The sequence below is a fragment of the Mustela nigripes genome, chromosome 3 (assembly GCF_022355385.1).
Source record: "Mustela nigripes isolate SB6536 chromosome 3, MUSNIG.SB6536, whole genome shotgun sequence".
NCBI lineage: Eukaryota > Metazoa > Chordata > Mammalia > Carnivora > Mustelidae > Mustela > Mustela nigripes.
Genome location: NC_081559.1, coordinates 131,939,460 through 131,957,299, shown reverse-complemented (window position 1 = coordinate 131,957,299; position 17,840 = coordinate 131,939,460). Strand labels below are relative to the sequence as shown.

The 17,840-nt window shown below is 41.2% G+C and overlaps 1 protein-coding gene and 4 non-coding genes across 6 annotated transcripts in view; 1 reads left to right on the top strand and 4 right to left on the bottom strand.

Annotated features, from left to right (window-relative positions):
- TRIM55 (tripartite motif containing 55) overlaps positions 1-17,224 on the bottom strand; it is a 54,597-nt gene extending 37,373 nt beyond the window's left edge. The window contains exons 1-3 of one of the 2 annotated variants that reach the window (XM_059392865.1): positions 16,744-17,224; positions 5,314-5,545; positions 4,572-4,744 (exon numbers count right to left, since the gene is read on the bottom strand). In XM_059392865.1, coding sequence (XP_059248848.1) covers positions 4,572-4,744; positions 5,314-5,481 — 341 coding nt within the window. In that variant the 5' untranslated portion in view covers positions 5,482-5,545; positions 16,744-17,224. The remainder of the gene's footprint in view (positions 1-4,571; positions 4,745-5,313; positions 5,546-16,743) is intronic. The other variant, XM_059392864.1, reaches the window with a different exon arrangement.
- Positions 15,890-15,962, bottom strand: TRNAA-AGC (transfer RNA alanine (anticodon AGC)). Its single transcript has one exon. It is a non-coding gene; the product is annotated as a tRNA-Ala (tRNA).
- Positions 16,099-16,188, bottom strand: TRNAY-GUA (transfer RNA tyrosine (anticodon GUA)). The gene is given in 2 exon segments: positions 16,099-16,134; positions 16,152-16,188. It is a non-coding gene; the product is annotated as a tRNA-Tyr (tRNA).
- On the bottom strand, positions 16,699-16,791 carry TRNAY-GUA (transfer RNA tyrosine (anticodon GUA)). The gene is made up of 2 exons: positions 16,755-16,791; positions 16,699-16,734 (listed from the first exon to the last, which is right to left on the bottom strand). It is a non-coding gene; the product is annotated as a tRNA-Tyr (tRNA).
- Positions 17,158-17,230, top strand: TRNAR-ACG (transfer RNA arginine (anticodon ACG)). Its single transcript has one exon. It is a non-coding gene; the product is annotated as a tRNA-Arg (tRNA).
- Positions 17,231-17,840: the final 610 nt, after the last annotated feature.

Here is a 17,840-nt window from a genome sequence, read left to right as displayed (position 1 = left end):
TGGGCCTTGAAATCAATTTCAGGGTCATCACCAACATCATTAAAATCACAGTAAATACTGTGAACTACATGTAGTAAGAATAAGGTAATTTTATGTGAAACTTTTGTTTCTGTTGTACATAGATGTGTATGTATGTACGTATTTGTGTGTATGTGTACACACATCTAAGTACACTGGAAACAAAAGTATATATTTCATATCTATCTATCTCTCCATCCATGTATGTAATGGTCATTGTATCACAATGTAAAATGTATTTCTACTGTGAGACATAAATAAAATGGTTGGAAAACCATTGCTATTGATGGGGTACCATGTAGCTGCAGCCCCAGAAACTCAGGGGAAGGCAGAGAATATACTGATTTATATCTATAAATCACTAGGTAGGAGTCAAGTCAAGAGATTAGGCTGTGGGGAGAAGCCCTGGGTCTGGTAAGGAAATTTATATGGGCTTCCAGCTTCAAGACTTCAGAATCTGGTTTTGTAAAAGGAATTTCTGCCCAGTCTTGCAGCCATACGTTTTCCATAAAGTCGGTGGCCTCCTGACTTGAATTTCTGCTATATTCTCGGAAGTCAACTGAGAAAAGTAAACTCTGCCCAGGTCTGTTTCCTCCACCAAAATGTGAGTTCCATGAGGGCAGGCCTGTCTTTTTTTGCAGAAACCCCAGTGCCCAGAACAATGCCTTGCACAGAATGGGTACTCAGTAAATATTTGTTGAATGAATGACGAATGAGAGAAATTTCCAGTTTAATGGACAGTATTCCTTGTGCTCAAACATAAAGACCACTCATCTGGGGAAGGCAGGTGAAATATGGGGGAAAGCCCAGGGTTACTTGGCACTCGTGAGCCTCAAAGGAAGAGGCCAGACAACATTCTGAAGACTCCATTTATGAGTGACAAAGCCCTAGAGACTAGGAGTGGTGGTTTGCTCTTTGCTTGCTCAAAAGCTTCTCCAACTCCAATACCTTCCCTACCATGTATCTCAGTCTCGTAATAATAAATGTCAAGCAAATGCCTGGAGCACATTCACTGGAAAATAGCACAGGTGATGCTTTTGTGGCTCATCTCCCTGCAGCATTTCCTCAGGGCAGCCTGTGTCCCATGTGCTCTTCTGATATCAATAGCTCTGACCAGAGCTCAGGTATGTGAGTGTATCTATACATAATACATATACATATACAATATATATATATAGTATAAATACACACACAGTATACGTAAACACTAAAAATGTAGCAATAGCCATAAGGCTGTATGTTTAGTTTTGATTGTGATTATTTTTCCATAATGCAATACAGGCTGAGAACTACTTCCCATATTTCTTATCAGGTTTTTCTTCCTTAGGTAGCAGCACGGGCCCAGAGGCATTCCCCCACTTATAAGTGGGTGTATAATAGAAACCTTTAGACAACTTAACACATGTCTCAGACTTGGGTCAAACAGGGCATAAATATGATGTAAATATAATGTAAATGCCCCTTCATCAGGTGAGAGTGTCTGAGCTCGCAGTTGTGGCTCAGGCCTCTGCTCCAGATGTAGACAGAGGCCCCTGGCCATTTGGTGGGGACCTGCCACAAGGAGTCTGGAGCCTGCTGCCTCTGGCCACAGGAGGTAGGGACCATCCCGGAGTTTCCTGAAGGGTGGGCACCTGGTCTTGGTGATACATGGCAGTCAGTGCCTTTTGAGTCGAACCTCCAAGTTCAAGTCCAGCTGAACTTCTCCGTGTGACAGCTATGTGGCCTCGGGCACGTTACTTAACCTCTTTTCAGGTTCCCCTTCGATTCATATCTGAAAATTGGCCCAAGGGTCTTCTAATTAAATATAGCAGAATGAACCTATGCCTTTTTTTATCTGTATTAGTGGAAATCCCACTGAAATGAGAGCGAGGAAATCTTAAGAATCACATTCTAGTATAAATTGATAAGGACAAAAAATGACCAGGATGACAGCAGATGAGAGATGTCGACCAAATGTAAAACTGAGAACATCTGGATGAAGGGAAGTGACCTGATCGAGTTGCATCTTATTTCTGCAAAGTGCCTGCAGGGGAGAAGCCTGCAAGGAGCAAGCTGACCCCAGCCGTGGAACCTGAGGAAGGCTCTGGAACTGTGGAAGCCAGCTACTCAGAAGGCAGGAGTGTGTGGGAGATTGCAAAGTGGTACACTTTCTGCATATTTGGGGGAGATACTTGAGAATGTGATCCACAAAAACAACAGAATAAACCAACAAAGAGAAAAACGTAGGTCCTAGGAAACAAAGCTTCAGCCCAGGGAAGAGTACAAGTAGGCAAAGCCCAGCCACATGAGGACACTGTCCTGATCGTCCACAGTGAAATGTCGGTAGAGAATGTCAAATTGAAATGGGCATATAGTCATAGTATACAGATGTCACTGGGCTTTAACAGAAAAATAGCTAAAACAATGAAAAGTGTCTGGCTCTGGAGAGTGAGACTTGGGGGTGGAGAGAGAGTGGGATGAGAGAGGAGGCCTCCTTAGCGGTCTCATGTTATTTGAATGTTTAAATTATATACGACTTGGCTTCAGTGAAATATTCAGAAATTCTAACAAGGTACTAATAATCACAATCTCACAGGATTGTTATGAGAATTAGAGAATTATACACGATTCATGTGTAAAGGACCCTGAATAGCGGTTGACATGTACTCAGCACATATTAGTTTAACTTATCATAAAGTTATTTATTGTAACTTTCCTGATTAACATTAGCAAAATAAATTCCTCTTCTTGTCACCTCCCCAAACTGTAGCTAGTTTAGCACCATGGAGAAGTCTAGGTAAGGTCAGGTGTTGTCAAGATTTACAATTTCTAGTCCTCCTCTCCTTTCTGTCCCTACCCCAGTGACAGCCAGAAATGGTTTCCTCTCACTCTGTTATCCAAGGTTGTTCTCAGATTGCCTAATGGACTCTGAGGCTCAGGCTCCTGGGCTGGCAAGGCTGCCTGTCTCCAGGGAACACCTGGGTTTATGCCCAAACAGAAACACCTGGGCCCTCTTTGCAACTTGTGGTTTCCCCACCAAGTAAAAACGTCCCAAAGGCAGGTCTCAAGTTCAAGAAATAACAGCACAAGAACTTGATAATCAGAAAAGCAATGTTATGAGCTTCATGGTTGGAAATTTGGTTCATTACTTTCATACAGTTTGCTCACCTGGGCACTTTTTTGGCAAATGCGCATGTAGACTTTATGGTTAAAATAAGGATGTGTCTTTTGGTTTTGCTAACGCTGCAAGTTTTACTATCTCTTCTCTGCATTTCATAACACTATTGCTATTATTTCCCATATCTCAAGCTCTCACTGTAGCAAGTAGCAAAATGAAATTACTGCAATAAATAGGATATGTAAGAAGCTTTGTGGTGTTGCTTTGTCAATGGGCCCTTAGAAAGAAGCCATTCTATGCAAGACACTGTACTAGGCACTGAATCTGTTGTTCTATAAACACCCTTAATAATTGTCTGGGTTATTAATTGACTGATTTTTTTTTTTAAGAGACAGTGCGTGTATTTGCATTTTAAAGTAACGAAATATAATCCGATGTGACCTGTGAAGCAACAGCAGCAACAATAGCACTTTCTTTCTTCTCCAGAGACTCTGGAAGCAAGGGAATAGCTAACTCCGTGTCTCTGCAATATGTCATCGGCAATTACTCTTCTTCCCCAATTCCATCTAGATTCTGGCACTATCTAATTTAGTTTGAATCTTAAGCAGAAACTAATAGCCATAATGATTATAATAATTATATGTTAGATTTATAGAACAGCTTTCCTTTTAAGAGTGCAAGGCTCTTAGGGTGCTGCAGATGTTCCATAAATACATGTCTCCTAATAAGAATCACAATAAGTTCATTTCCAGATGGTCTCAATATTGCTATCAAGCTGTGTGGACCGGACTGACCTGTGTACAATTGAAAAGGGCTCTTCACACCATGCCTTCTAGGAATGAACTCCTGCGGTGTTGTCTCTAGGAAAGGAAGGCTATAGCCAATGTGATTCAATAAGGAAGAAGCCTTTTTTTTTTTTTTAAATGAATGGATGCATATGCTGAATATCAATCCATCAGCAGGCGAATGCTAACAGAAGGAGGCAAGTAGTATCTAGAGACTAGGGAAATGGCCTGAATGCCACCCCCCTCCATGTCTTTGAACTTTACTTTGCTAAAGGACAGGACTGTGCATTGCTTTGCAACTTCCCAGAGTCCATATCATGACTAAGTATGTTAGAGAATTTTGTTTTTATGATGATCATCTAGACAATTTTTAGGTGAGACTGTCTAAACTAGGAACTGGCTTATTTTGGAAAATCCCATTTCTATTAGTTTTCCTTAAAGTTTTGTACTGTAAACTTTCTGCTATGTAGAATCTGGAGCTACAAAGGACCTGTGAAGAGCATGGATGTCTAAAATATACATAATACAAGGCTTAGAAGGATGGGCTGAGTTATGACTCTTTCAGTATTATTGAATGGATTAGTGTTAATGAATTACTTCATTCTTAAATTGATACAAAGCCTTGGGCACCAACGAGCTTCAGATGGGTTTGACACAGGGAGGAACCATACCTGGTGGACTCCTGCTTGTAGATGTCAATGATATTTTCCACCAGCAGGTTCCTCTGAAGGCCATATATCCCATGTCTGTCCAGAACCACTTCATGTCTACAAGATGGGCAGCGAAATCGGCCCCCTGATGCCACGGTCGTACCTCCTCTTGTGGGCAAATACGGGTTAGAGGCCTGTTCTTGCCAAGCAAGAAAAGAGGAATTGAGTAATGCCGCACGTAGCTTTTCTGAGACTTCTTTTCACTCTGTTACTACAAACAACATCAACTTCTACTTTAAGCTGGCCATAAGATAATCCCTTAGGGCCTTCTAGCAAATAGTCCTAAAATACAGGGCCAGCACTTATTCACTGTCAATGGCCGTGTACCGTGTTCAGCATGAGACACTTTCTATCCAGTGTTTTCATAATCAAAAGTTCCACCAGAAACTCCAACATTAATGTCTTGGGCAGTAATTCATTTACAGTTTTGAAGCAGATTCAATGTCTTGAGGTCTTTCTTTTCTTTTCTTTCTTTCTTTCTTTTTTTTTTTTAAACAAATGTGATTCTTAGTATTTAAGTAAGCTAGATTCAGGAGTAAGGAGGAGGCAGAGAGCAAAGCAGAAAGCAAATCATTAAAAAAATTCATTTCTTAAAATGAATGTAGCCTTAAAAAGTTTTCTAAAAGAATTCACCTTTTAGGTGAGCAATTGATTCTGAGAAAAGAGACTCCTTTTTTACCCCCTAAATTCCAAACAAACCTACCTGGAAAATATCACTGGCACATTTCCTACACAGGTTATGCTGACAGGGGAGAATAACCACAGGCTTCGTGAACATCTCTAAACAGATCGGACAGATGAGTTGTTTCTCCAAGTTATCCATGGTCTGCTGTTCTTTGGAAAAAGACTTGTAATTCAAAGATGCGCTCATCTCCCGGCCGTCCCCCTGTGCACCGCCAGGGAAAGCGTGCTCCGATGGCTTCTGCAAGTGTTTCCTGGAAATAATTCCAAGGATTGGGTTGATCAAGTGTCCTTTATGGTTTTTTCGGTGGAAGACATTGTTTCAGGCCCAGGTTCAGAGGAGGTGCCCGAGCTGTTTTTAGCAGCAGGGGTCACGTGACAGTGGGCTGACTTGTCCATATAAGCCAGTGACAGGAGGATGGATTCTGACAGGTGACAGAGAACAGGAGCCAACATTCCTGTCCCAAGGAGTGAAGAGAGTGGGTGGAAAGAAGGATTACAAACCCCATTTAGTCAGGGTTGTGAGGAGAGAGAGGTTGAAGCTGACAGTTGTCAACAACAAATGCAAATGTGCATGCCTGGTCACTGAGCCATGCCCTCCGTAAGCACTCAGTAAGAGCATGGTGATGGCTCGCTCCAGGACTGGAGAGAATGCTGCCCGAGAGTCTAACTGTATAACGGATGCCATTTCTGCCTTGAGAGTTTAGGAGGCGAGTCACCAAGAGTGACATGATCATACTGTCTTAAATGAAAACAAACAAAACAGGTCTTGAAAATCATGCCCTGGACTTTATAAGGGCAATTGCCTAAAAAGACTTGCTTAATGTTAATTCTTTCATCTTTGCAAGAGTTGTGGTTTGGGAAAAATTCTGATTTAAAAACTTTTTTCAATCCTTTTCACCATAAAATTATCTATAAAAAAAAATTCAAACACCATTGGATGAGCCTATTTTTAAAAATACTTGTTAATAAAATTCTGGTAAGTTCTTTCTTTGTTTTCCCTCCTCCCTAACCCCTCTTCCATCCTGTATGCCTACAACTCCCTTCTCACACACACCAAAAACACAAAGAAAATTTGGTAATCTTTTATTTTTTTATTTTTTATTTTTTGTACGTATTATATACTGTATTCTTATTTTTTATTTTTATTAACATATAGTGTATTATTTGTTTCAGGGGTACAGGTCTGTGAATAATCAGTCTTACACAATTTACAACACTCACCATAGCACATACCCTCCCCTCCAGCAACCCTGTTTGTTTCCGGAGGTTAAGAGTCACTTATGGTTTATCTCCCTCTCTGGTTTCATCTTGTTTCATTTTTCCCTCCCTTTCACCTTGATCCTCTGTCTTGTTTCTCTAATTCCTCATATCAGTGAGATCATATGATAATTGTCCTTCTCTGATTGTCAAAGTCCACAGATTTAAATGTTAATCTCATCCAAACCTTCCTCACAGAAACATCCAGAATAATATTTGACCATATATCTGGGCACTGTGGCCCAGTTAAGTTGACACATAAAATGAACCATGACAATATCCTTCAACATTTTGATTTTGGAAGGCTTCGTGGATATCAGGTAGGGCCTAGAGGGAAAAAAATTTTAATTTGCAGCAATAATAATGAGGTAGTAACTGGCATCTGGGGTAGCAGACCCATTATTTTATTTTTCCATAAAGCAGGGAACAGATATCAGTGCTATTGCCAACTGAAGTGAACATGGAGTCCTGCTTTTATACCTGGGTTTTCTCTGGTCTGAAATTCCTACTATATTTCTTTGCATTTGCCTCCTCCTCCAACGTAATTTTTTAAATGATAATCTCCCTGGTCTGATATTCTTGGTCTGCTCTTGAGTCACAAATAGTGATCCTGATGTTTGCCAGGAATTTGTGAAAGAACTGTTTCATCAATATATAGTTATTTAAAAATTAAATATCAGATCAAAAATGAAAAAAGAGATACATTCTGTTTATCTGTGATGAATCTGCAGGTTAATTTCTCCTTGATTTAAAAATATTCAAACAGGGAACACATTTTGTCAATATATCACCAGCATGCACTTAATCACAAGTAAAGAGTAGGCCGATGTGACTGGTTATTTATGGTCTTATTGCTGTGTGCACTGAAAGCTTATCAAGAATCTAAGAAGCTGGGGCGCCTGGGTGGCTCAGTGGGTTAAGCTGCTGCCTTTGGCTCAGGTCACGATCTCAGGGTCCTGGGATCGAGTCCTGTATCGGGCTCTCTGCTCAGCGGGGAGCCTGCTTCCTCCCCTATTTCTCTGCCTACTTGTGATCTCTCTCTGTCTGCTTCCTCCCCTATTTCTCTGCCTACTTGTGATCTCTCTCTGTCAAATAAATAAATAAAATCTTTAAAAAAAAAAAAAAAGAATCTAAGAAGCTCTATTAGCTAATAATAAGTTACATGTATTCATAAACATTTCAGGCATCTTAGGAGAATTTTGTGATTCCTTTCAGTATCTATTTAGCAACTCCAGTAAAGAAGGGAAACTGAATTTTTTACTGCATTAATTCAGTTCACCTAGCCTAGGGAATTACCTGTATTTATCATTACATGGGCTATGGAGGTCTGAATGAAATACCTGAGTTATTCTCTAGGGAAGAGAAAGTTTCTACAGTAAAAGACTCTTCAATCTAAGGAAAAACACTTAAACTCATAATGTACAATATGTACAATATAGCCAAGACTATCCTTATTAAAGGAATTCATTCTTTCAAAAAATATTCATGTGTCCCTATTGTGCTCAGTTCCATGGTTGGAAAGACAAGATACAGGTTATTGCCCTCATGGAGTTCAGTCTAACAATGGAAATAAGACATCCATACACAGAAACATAGTACCAAACAAAGTGTGATAAAGAGCTACAAAATTTCAGAACTGGATTCATTAGGAGGGCTTCATGGGTGGGCTGATCCATTGAGAACTTAGGTGAATAGATGTATAGTCAGGTGGGGCATAGTTGGGTCTTCCCAAGGGAAGGCACAGAAGCAAAGCCAGTAAGGCACAGGAGTGCACGGAATGCTGAGTGTGTGGTGTTTTAGGCCAAAGTGCAGAGCATGCTCCTGGCACATTGGCAAGCCACAAATCCTGGGTTAGAGAGTTTTTAACACTTAATAAATCAGGGAACAGGAAGCTATTGGAAGTTTCTCACAGAAACATTTCCATGAGAGCTTTTCATTGGTTAGATTAGTCTCACAGTGGTGGTTGGGATAGTTCAGAGTGAACATGACCTTGATAAAGACCAGATGGGAAGCTGTTGCCAATAGCCTAGGTGAGAGGTCGTGCTGCCCTGGCACTGGGTGATGGCAGTGGGGAAGGACAGGAGGAAAGGGATTCTGAAGCTATGAAATTAGGATCCACAGGGGTGACTCAGATGTTTTTAGTCTGAGCAAACACCAATGATGCAGTGAGAGGTGCACAGTGAGTCAGGAGACCGTCCTCCTAATCCAGCTTCCTTTTCTCCCTCACTTTGTGGTCTTGGGAAACTGACCTCAACCTAGCTGAATTTCATTTCTTTTATCTGTAAGTGAGTGGTGTTCAGAACCTAGCTTAATAGTATTTGGGGGGGGGGGAATACTCCTTGGAAACGATGTTAATTTTGACATCGAGAATCTCCAATTCAATTATTTGATGTAAAGCTGATCTCTAGCCTCTTCTCTGTTTTTGTTTCTTGCCTTGTCCTTTTTCTTAGAACTGTGTCCAACAAACTAGCAAGAATCTCACAGGCTTAAGAGTCAGGTTGATAGTAGTTATCACTATCCCCTCTTTATCCTCTTTTCTCCATTCTTTGCTCCTCCTCACTCTTTAAGAGACCAGCAGTCCATGAGGTGGGCATATGAATTGAGAATGGGACATGGGAGTAGCACTCTGCTCTAGGGAAGAGCCAGAAAATTTTAGTCTGTTCCCAAATCCTTCACAGAGTCTGAAAGATAGGGAATATTCTGAAATTGAATCAGATTTGAAGTCAACTTCAAGGATCTGCGATTTGGAGTGGATCTGTGCCTCCACAGAGTCCTGAAAACCAGCTTAGTCTCCTGAAGGTGTCCTGGCCTGTATATGAGTAATGCACAACTTTCTCCCCATCCCAAACCCCTACCCACCACAACTAGGAGAGGGCGTTGAAACCAACTGGGGTCAATTGTACAGGGAGTTGGTTTGGTTGGAAGCCCCAGTTGCCCCTCATTCCCAAATCCTACCAAACTAGGGCAGGGTTATATTTATACAATAGAGAAACTGAAGCAAAACCACCAATGCTCTTACCTCTAGAAGACCAGCAGTTTCCCAACTGCCAAGGTAAGTCAGAGGAAGCAAGATGGGTCCCTACGAACCTGACTATGTTACTATCAGCAAACTTGGCATTAAGGCGTGATAGCAGAAAGAGAAGGTTTTTTACCTCTTTCAGCCTCTAGCTGCAAGGCCAAATGGTCGCAGACTTTAGAAGACAGAGCAGAGGAGTGAAATGTGGGTTTCTGTGTGTTCATCTTGGGAAGGAGGAAAAAAGGGTTTTAAAATCTGTTACTTTTAGTACCATGATTGATCCTTGAACAAAAACTTATATGCGGATATTTTTACAGTATTGTAGGTGTACTTTCTCTTCCTTATAATTTTCTTGATAACATTTACTTTTCTCTCACTTACTTTATCTTAAGAATATAGTATATAGGGGCACCTGGTTGGCTCAGTGGCTCAGTGGGTTAAAGCCTCTGCCTTCAGCTCAGGTCATGATCCCAGGATTCTGGGATCGAGCACTGCACCCGGCTCTCTGCTCAGTAGGGAGCCTGTCTCCTCCTCTCTCTCCGCCTGCCTCTCTGCCTCCTTGTGATATAATACATATAACATACATAATATAGGGATGCCTGGGTGGCTCAGTTGGTTGGACGACTGCCTTCAGCTCAGGTCATGGTCCCGGAGTCCTAGGATCAAGTCCCGCATCGGGCTCCTGGCTCCTTGAGGAGTCTGCTCCTCCCTCTGACCCTCTCCTCGCTCATGCTCACTCTCACTGTCTCTCTCAAATAAATAAATAAAATCTTAAGATTTTTATTTTATTAAGATTTTTAAATAAATAAAATCTTAAGAAAAAAACATACAAAATATATATTAGTTGACTATGTTAACAGTAAGACTTCTGGTCAACAGTTAAATTTGGGGGGAGTCAAAAATTATATGCAGATTTTCAACTGCATGGGGGTTCAGCATCCTTACCTCCATGTTGTTCAAAGGTCAGCTGTATACTGCCAAAACAAACATAATAAATATGCACAGACTACTAATCATTGCTTATAATAGCTCTCTATCATAGGTATTATAATTTCCATTGAACCAACTGTAGCTCAGAGAAGCAGCTGCCTAGTTGTATTGCTGCTAGTTGTGAAGCAGATTCAGAGACACATCTTTTGACTACAGAGCCCATGACCTCACCCACTAAGCTATACCGCAACCACACTCTAAAGCATACCCTCCATTAGAATTTTCTACAATGATGTAAATGTTCTCTGTACTATGTAACTTCTAGCCACAGGTGGCTATTGAGTACTTAAAATGTGCAGAATGCAACTTGGGATCTGAGTTTTAAGTTTTATGTAATTTAAGCTTAGGTTTAAACAATCATATGTGGCTAGTGGTTGCCATATTGGACAACCAGCTCTAGAATATGTCATATTAAAAAATCTTGGAAGAAAACTGGAGTGTATTTAAAGGATTCTGTAGCAGGAACAGGGTCCTCTCCTTTTAGTGGATTTTATACTTCCTGGTCAGAGTGATATGAATTTCTAACCCCAGAATACTTACAAGGGCAACATCAAGTAACTTTCAAAAACAAGAGAGACCATTCTGGGAGTAGGAGGCATTAAAGAGTCCCAGGAATCAATGTCAAGCATGCAAACTGTCCTGAGGATTCCAGAATGTTCTTAGCATTTCATTTACCCATGCTCTTTTTGTCTTTTTAGTGTAGGTAATTGCAAATACAGGTATTTGAAAATAATCAAGGCTTAGCTGGAGGAGCTAGTCATTCATCAAACAGAGTATCAGACTTAAGGTCAAATGGAAGGTGGAGCTAAAAAGAAGATTAAAAAAAAATGATAAAATTTGAAGCAAAGCAGTGAGGTAGAGAGAGTGCAACCCTGTTGGAAGGAAGAGAAAACAAAGGGCACTAGAAAGCTGATCTTGCTTCTGGCTCAACATCTAAGGTAGAGAGGAAGGAGAATTCTTCCTTCTTCTACCCATTGGAAGTGAGAAAGTTAATGGCTGGCCAAGTCATTAAAACAGGGAAAGAACACCAGATGGTGTGGATGTGGAGACAGAGAAGTAGGGGCTGCTTAAGCAGCAGGTTTAGTTAGCCTGGAACACTTAGGGCATGAGTGAACCAGGACTTTCAGGTCAACTCCAGCCCCAGTTATAGCTCTTGAAAAATCACTTTAATTCCATGCCAAAACAATGCTTGATAACTGTGCTGACCAGGTCCTCTTAAACCAAGTCAGTGAGGTTATTAATTCTTCCCTGCAATATCCATCTGTTCATTTATCCATCCAACCATCCATCCATCCTTCTTTCTCTCCCTCCCTCCATTAGTGAGAACACTAATATATGACCAGTGGGGAGAAGGCAGCACTTCATTCAGGATTTAGATGAGCTGGTGTTCCAAGAGCCAGGCTCTGCTGATTAGTCCTGCTAGATATAACCCATCTGAGCACAGGAGACATGTACAGTATATTGTTTCTTTTGGTATTCTGGGGTTCAGAGTGTAATTTAGAAAAGGACTTTTCTAACCAACTTTATAAGTTACTTGAAAAAAATACAACCCAGAACTCTAACCAGGAAAAGGATTCTTGCAATCTTTTTACACCAAGGACTCAACTCATGATATCTATACAATATTTAACTCTTTCTTTCTGCCTACATTGTCAGTCTCTTCAATTTAGCTGTCTATCTGGCAGTAGGAAGCTTGGATATGTGATTTAAAATTTTTTTAATGAAAAGAAACACTTTACAAAATCTAAAATCAAAGAGAAATGAATTAACTCAAGAGGTGCTTTATAAAAGCTAACACTATGGCATTTCTTTCATTAGATAGCTTGCAGACTTCCATTTGACCTTAAGTCTGAAAGCTGTAAGCTTTTCTTCTTGATAATCACTCCTCCAAATCTGTTGTTTATACATTTTAATTCATCATAAATATCTCTGAGGATATGTTAAAAATTAAAATATTTTACTTTTCTCTGAACATTTCCTGGCACAATTCACATGCCAGAAATGAATAGTGACAGCCCCAACAAGTAGCAAATACTTTAGCCTAAGGCCTTCCCCGTAGTCCTGTCTGAACTCCAGGGCCTTCTTGAATCCATCCTCAGCACACACAATCTGCCTCACCATCCCTCCACCTCAGCCTCCTGATTGATTTTTCTGAATTGATTTTCTGAATTCAGTCTTTCTGAATTCTGCAATCTGTTTCTCATATGTCACTTCCTATTTAAATCCCACTAATGGTCCAATTACCTGTGGGATAAAAACATTAATCTTCACTGTGGTCTCTAAGGCCTGACATGATCTGGCTCCTACCTGCCTCTCTGACCTAACTGTCCAATAGAAATAAGATGTGGTTGACAAATATGAGACATATATATAGTTTTATATTTCTAGTAGCCACAGTAAAAAACAGAAACAACATATTATTTCAACATGTAATCAATATTTTTAAAAATGACGTATCTGTGAATAGAGATAGTTTTACTTCCTCCTTTCCAATCTGGGAGATCTTTCACTTCATTTTTCTTGCCTTATGATACTGGCTAAAAATCTCAGAATGGACATCCTTGCTTTGTTCCTGATCTTGGGAGAAAAGCATTCATATTATTAAGTATAATATTAAGTGTGTGTTTTTCATGGAAGCCCTTTATCAGGTTGAAAAAGTTCCCTTCCCTTCCAAGTTTGTTGACAGTTTTCAAAATGAGGGATGGATGTTGAATTTCATTAAATGCTTTTTCTGCATCTGCTGAAATGATCATGCCGTTACTCTTCTTTAGCCTGTTTACTATAATGAGTTATGTTGATTTTTGAATGTTGAACCAGTCTTGTATTCTTGGATTAAATTCCATTTGATCATGATGTATTTTCCTTTTATTAATTGTTGGATTTTAAAAAAAAACATTGTTGGATTTAATTGGCTAAATTTTTCTTTAAAATTTTTGCATCTATTTTCATAAAGATACTGGTCTATAGTTTTCTTTTTTCATGTCTTTGTATGGCTTTGAGAACAGGATAATGTTGGCTTCATAGATTAAGTTGGACAGCATTCCCTCTTCTTCAATTTTCTGAAAGTCTGTGTATACTTGGTATTATTTCTTCCTTAATTGTTTGGTAGAATTCACTAGGGAAGCCATCTGGGCCTGATGTTTTCTTTTAGAGAAAATATATGTGTTAATACATGTAAAGTAACTACAACTATACTTGGCTTATAAGAAATGCTGTTAGCTATTTTTTTAAAAATGGATCTTATATGTTCAATTAAAACTTACAAATGTTTACTACAGAAATTAGAAAATATTTTATAATTATAAAGAAGAAAAAATCACAGGATTGCTACTGTCTAAAGGTCCCTGCTATTAATATTTAAATGTATTCTTCAGTCTTTTTACAGATAATACTTGTTTATATTGTTATTGTTTATACTTCCCTGTATCAAATTTATTAACTTAGCATTTGACTAACATTTCCCATGTCAATAGTTCTTAATAATTTCAAAGGTTATATATAGTCCATTAAGTGGTCATACTATAGTTTATTTAACTATCATTTTATATTTTTAGGATTGTTCTACTTTCCTCCCACAGTAGATCCAAACATCTCTTTCCTGCACTTACATATACATTTGTATAAATACACATGCAAACCCTCAGAATATTCCCTCTAGGGCTTCCCTTTGTGGTACTGCTCACATACACTGATAACAGTTAATGTTTATGGTGTGTTTACTATGTAGCAGGCACTATTGTACAAGCTTCACGTGTTACATCTCAGTTAAAAGTAGGTACCATTTTATCACCCCTAATTAACAAATAAGGAAACCGAAGCACCAAGATGTAAAGCAACTTGCCCAATGTCACCCAGCTAGGGAATGTGAAAGCCAAGAAAGGCCATCAGATGTCACAGCCCACATGACTGACTACTGTGCAACAATACCTCTCAGCTTATACCTTTAGACTTTTGGTATGAATTTCATTCCACACCTGAGTTGTTAATCCTGAAATGATGTTTGAGTTCTTGCCCAGCTCACCAGCCCTGAACATGTGTTCTCCACCTGGATTTTGGGAGCATTCCGTCCACTTATTATCCATTTCTTGCTCTTATAGTCATTTATAATTTTACTGCTATCTCCTCCAGTCAGACAGAGCACTCATAATCTCAACTGAAACTGGGACATAACATCTGATAAAAGGATTCCTCTTCCTACTGTGTAAATTTGTTTTCATGAAAATAATGATATATTTTAAATGAATCACTATATACTCAATTTAAAGACTTTATTGAAAAGAGTAAAAGGAGATAAAATGGAAACTGCCCTAGAAAAGGAAAGATACACCAATAAAATGCAACAGGTTGTACACATTGGTAACAAAAAAGTACAGGTTGCCTAGAACACAAAGAATTATATAATAAAAGAATTGTCATTTATTAATTGCAATCCTCAAAACAAGTTAATATTTCTGCTTTTGTCTTTGTCTTTGAAAATGTATGTTTTGTGTTGAGAACTGCCGTATGGTTTCAACAGCTTTTTAATACCTATGTTCTAGTAAATTAGGATAGGGAGAATTTATTACCAGAAAAGCCTGGTGCGTATTCCTCTCAATTTCCGAATCTTTCAGTGAGTGTGCATTTATTTTTTGTCTTGTCTTTAACAAAACAGACTATGCTCAATAAATTGTTTTTGTTTTTTGTTTTTTTAATTCCTTTTTAGTGCTGGTTTCCAATTCTCCACAGTTACTTCCCAGGAGGAAAATGGCATTAGAACCCTCCTTCAGGAGCAAGCGTCTGGGTTTAAGGCCCCTCTCCACGTCCTCACCTCTCTCCCCCTTCCTCTTGCTTTATCTTGTCCTAGGAGATCTGCCCACAGCTGAGCACCCCACCGAGGTCAGTTGAGATGAAGCGGAATGGTTCTCGCTTCCTCGGCTCAACAGAAGTTTAAGGTAGCTAGCTAGCGTCCTTTTCCAAGTTCTGTGAGTTTGGGTGGTGTTTTTTTCTGTCAGTTCCCCCTCAATATGGTCGGAGGGGTCTCTGGAAGTGCAGCGATCAATCACAAATCACAAAGAGACTGGCAACAGACGTAACTGCAACCCGTAGCCATTTTTTCACAGAAAAAGCAATTTCGTGAGCTTCCCAAAGTAAACGGGTCTAAGATTTTTAAGTTGTGAGACTAAACTCTGTCAGCACCCATTATCCCTCCGTCTGGAAAGTTTTAGGGAGCGGCAACCTCAAGCTCATCCCGTCTCTCGCTTGCCCGATGGCTGACTTTATTTCAGGTCTACCTCGAGTTGAATGAGAATCCAAAGGAAAAATTACCAGAAGAGGAAAAAAAAAAAAAAAAAGCTGGAGGATGCGGGCATCGATCCCGCTACCTCTCGCATGCTAAGCGAGCGCTCTACCATTTGAGCTAATCCCCCACCGCTGGGCACGGCCGCTTATCTCTTCCTCTAGAGAGAGGTCAGAGCATTTAGAAACAGAAACTATATTTTTCTTGATTGTGTTCTTGATCTTGCCCTACAGAGAAAAGCAAAGTAACAAAAATAGGAACCTCTCTCCTTCGAGCCGGAATCGAACCAGCGACCTAAGGATGGCCACGGGCACATCGCCTACAGTCCTCCGCTCTACCAGCTGAGCTATCGAAGGGAGCGGGGTAGCGTACCGTCGACTTTCCTTCCTAATGTTTACTTTCTATGCTTTTTGCGCTTTCTACCGCGATTCTTTCGGGCCTCCCCGGTCGGCTGACCGTAAGATACGCTGCTAGCGAAAGCCCCGGCTCCTCACGGCAGCTGCAACGAGCGCTCGCGTTGCCCGCCCTCCACAGAGCGCTGAGGAGAAGGGCCCGCAGCCGGCCCGGGACGTGCCTCTGCGCGCTCAGGGGACTCGCGAACGCCGGAGACGATTTAGAGACGGAAGTCCGGGAGCCGGCGCCCGCCCCGCGGAGCGCAGACTCCGGCCTTTGTTACTAGGAGCGCACATGGCGGGGACTCACCAAAGATTTTACACGGGGGTTACTGCCGTAGGCCAAAACTGGAGCGAAAGTGCAAGCATTGCCAACTGTTCATTGGAATGTGATGTGTATTAGGGAAGGGGACCCGTGCAACAGGCCGTAAATCCTACAATGTTGGTATTAAAAAAAACAACAAAAAAAGTGTCTCCTTCGAGCCGGAATCGAACCAGCGACCTAAGGATGTCTCTTACCAGGAAGTCAGCTACAGTCCTCCGCTCTACCAGCTGAGCTATCGAAGGGACGGGCAAACCGCTGGTGCCCCTTGAGATTCAAACTCAGGAGCCCGAGCAAGTACAGCGGCGGGTTAGAAGTTGAACGGAGCATGCGTAGCTGGGAAACAGGGAGGGGAAGGGAGCAAAAGTCCTTGTGTGGCTTCACGCGTGCGCAGAAAGACCACCCGGCTACGTCTCCTGGAATCCGGACCCCCGGGGAAGGAGCGCCCCCCGCCCATCTTTTCATGTGTCCGGGGCTGGTGGTGCCGAGGCTCAGAGAATCCGACGTCACGTTCCTTTCCTTTTCTTTACTACCCTACACTGGAGATGACTAGCGCGTGTAGCCTTACCACTCTGTAATCTGTACATCCCCTCAGTTTCTCTCCGTGTGCAGGGCCAGTGGCGCAATGGATAACGCGTCTGACTACGGATCAGAAGATTGTAGGTTCGACTCCTGCCTGGCTCGGTTCTTTGTTTTTTGGTTTTTTTTTTGTTTTGTTTTGTTTTGTTTTTGTCGCAATATATTTTTTAAAGATCCAAGGATCATTACTTTTTAGGGTTCTCCAAATCACAAATGCCAAGACTGTTTCACCGCACTTTAAGTACAGAAAGCTGTCGCGCCGGCGTTTTCGGTACGATCTCCTCCAACTCTGGAGCCCCGAGGAGACCCTGCGGCGGCCACCCGGAGAGCGCTGCGGCCCGGCGCGGGTGTGGGGCGAGGCGCTGGGGAAAGCGGGGTGGGGGGATGAGCCGCTCAAGGGCTCTAGGTTGGAAGCCCGGTGAGGGACCTGGGAAGTGAAGCCTGCAGTCCCCGTCACGAAGCTGGTTGAAATCCCAAGGCTGCTGCTTCTGCTGCAGCTTCCTTCTTCGGGTCTTCTAAGAGAGTTGATGACTTCAGTCACTGAGTCACTAGAGCAAGGGCCCACGCACACCCCCGACATTGCAGAGGAAAGAAAGTGAAGTTTTTCTTTTCACAATGTCTTTTTGATCAGGTTCCTGTTTTACATTGCATCTTAAAAAGGGTCCTGAGCTCCCTTCTCCGTTGTAAGCAAAGCGTAAAAACCATCTAGTAACTT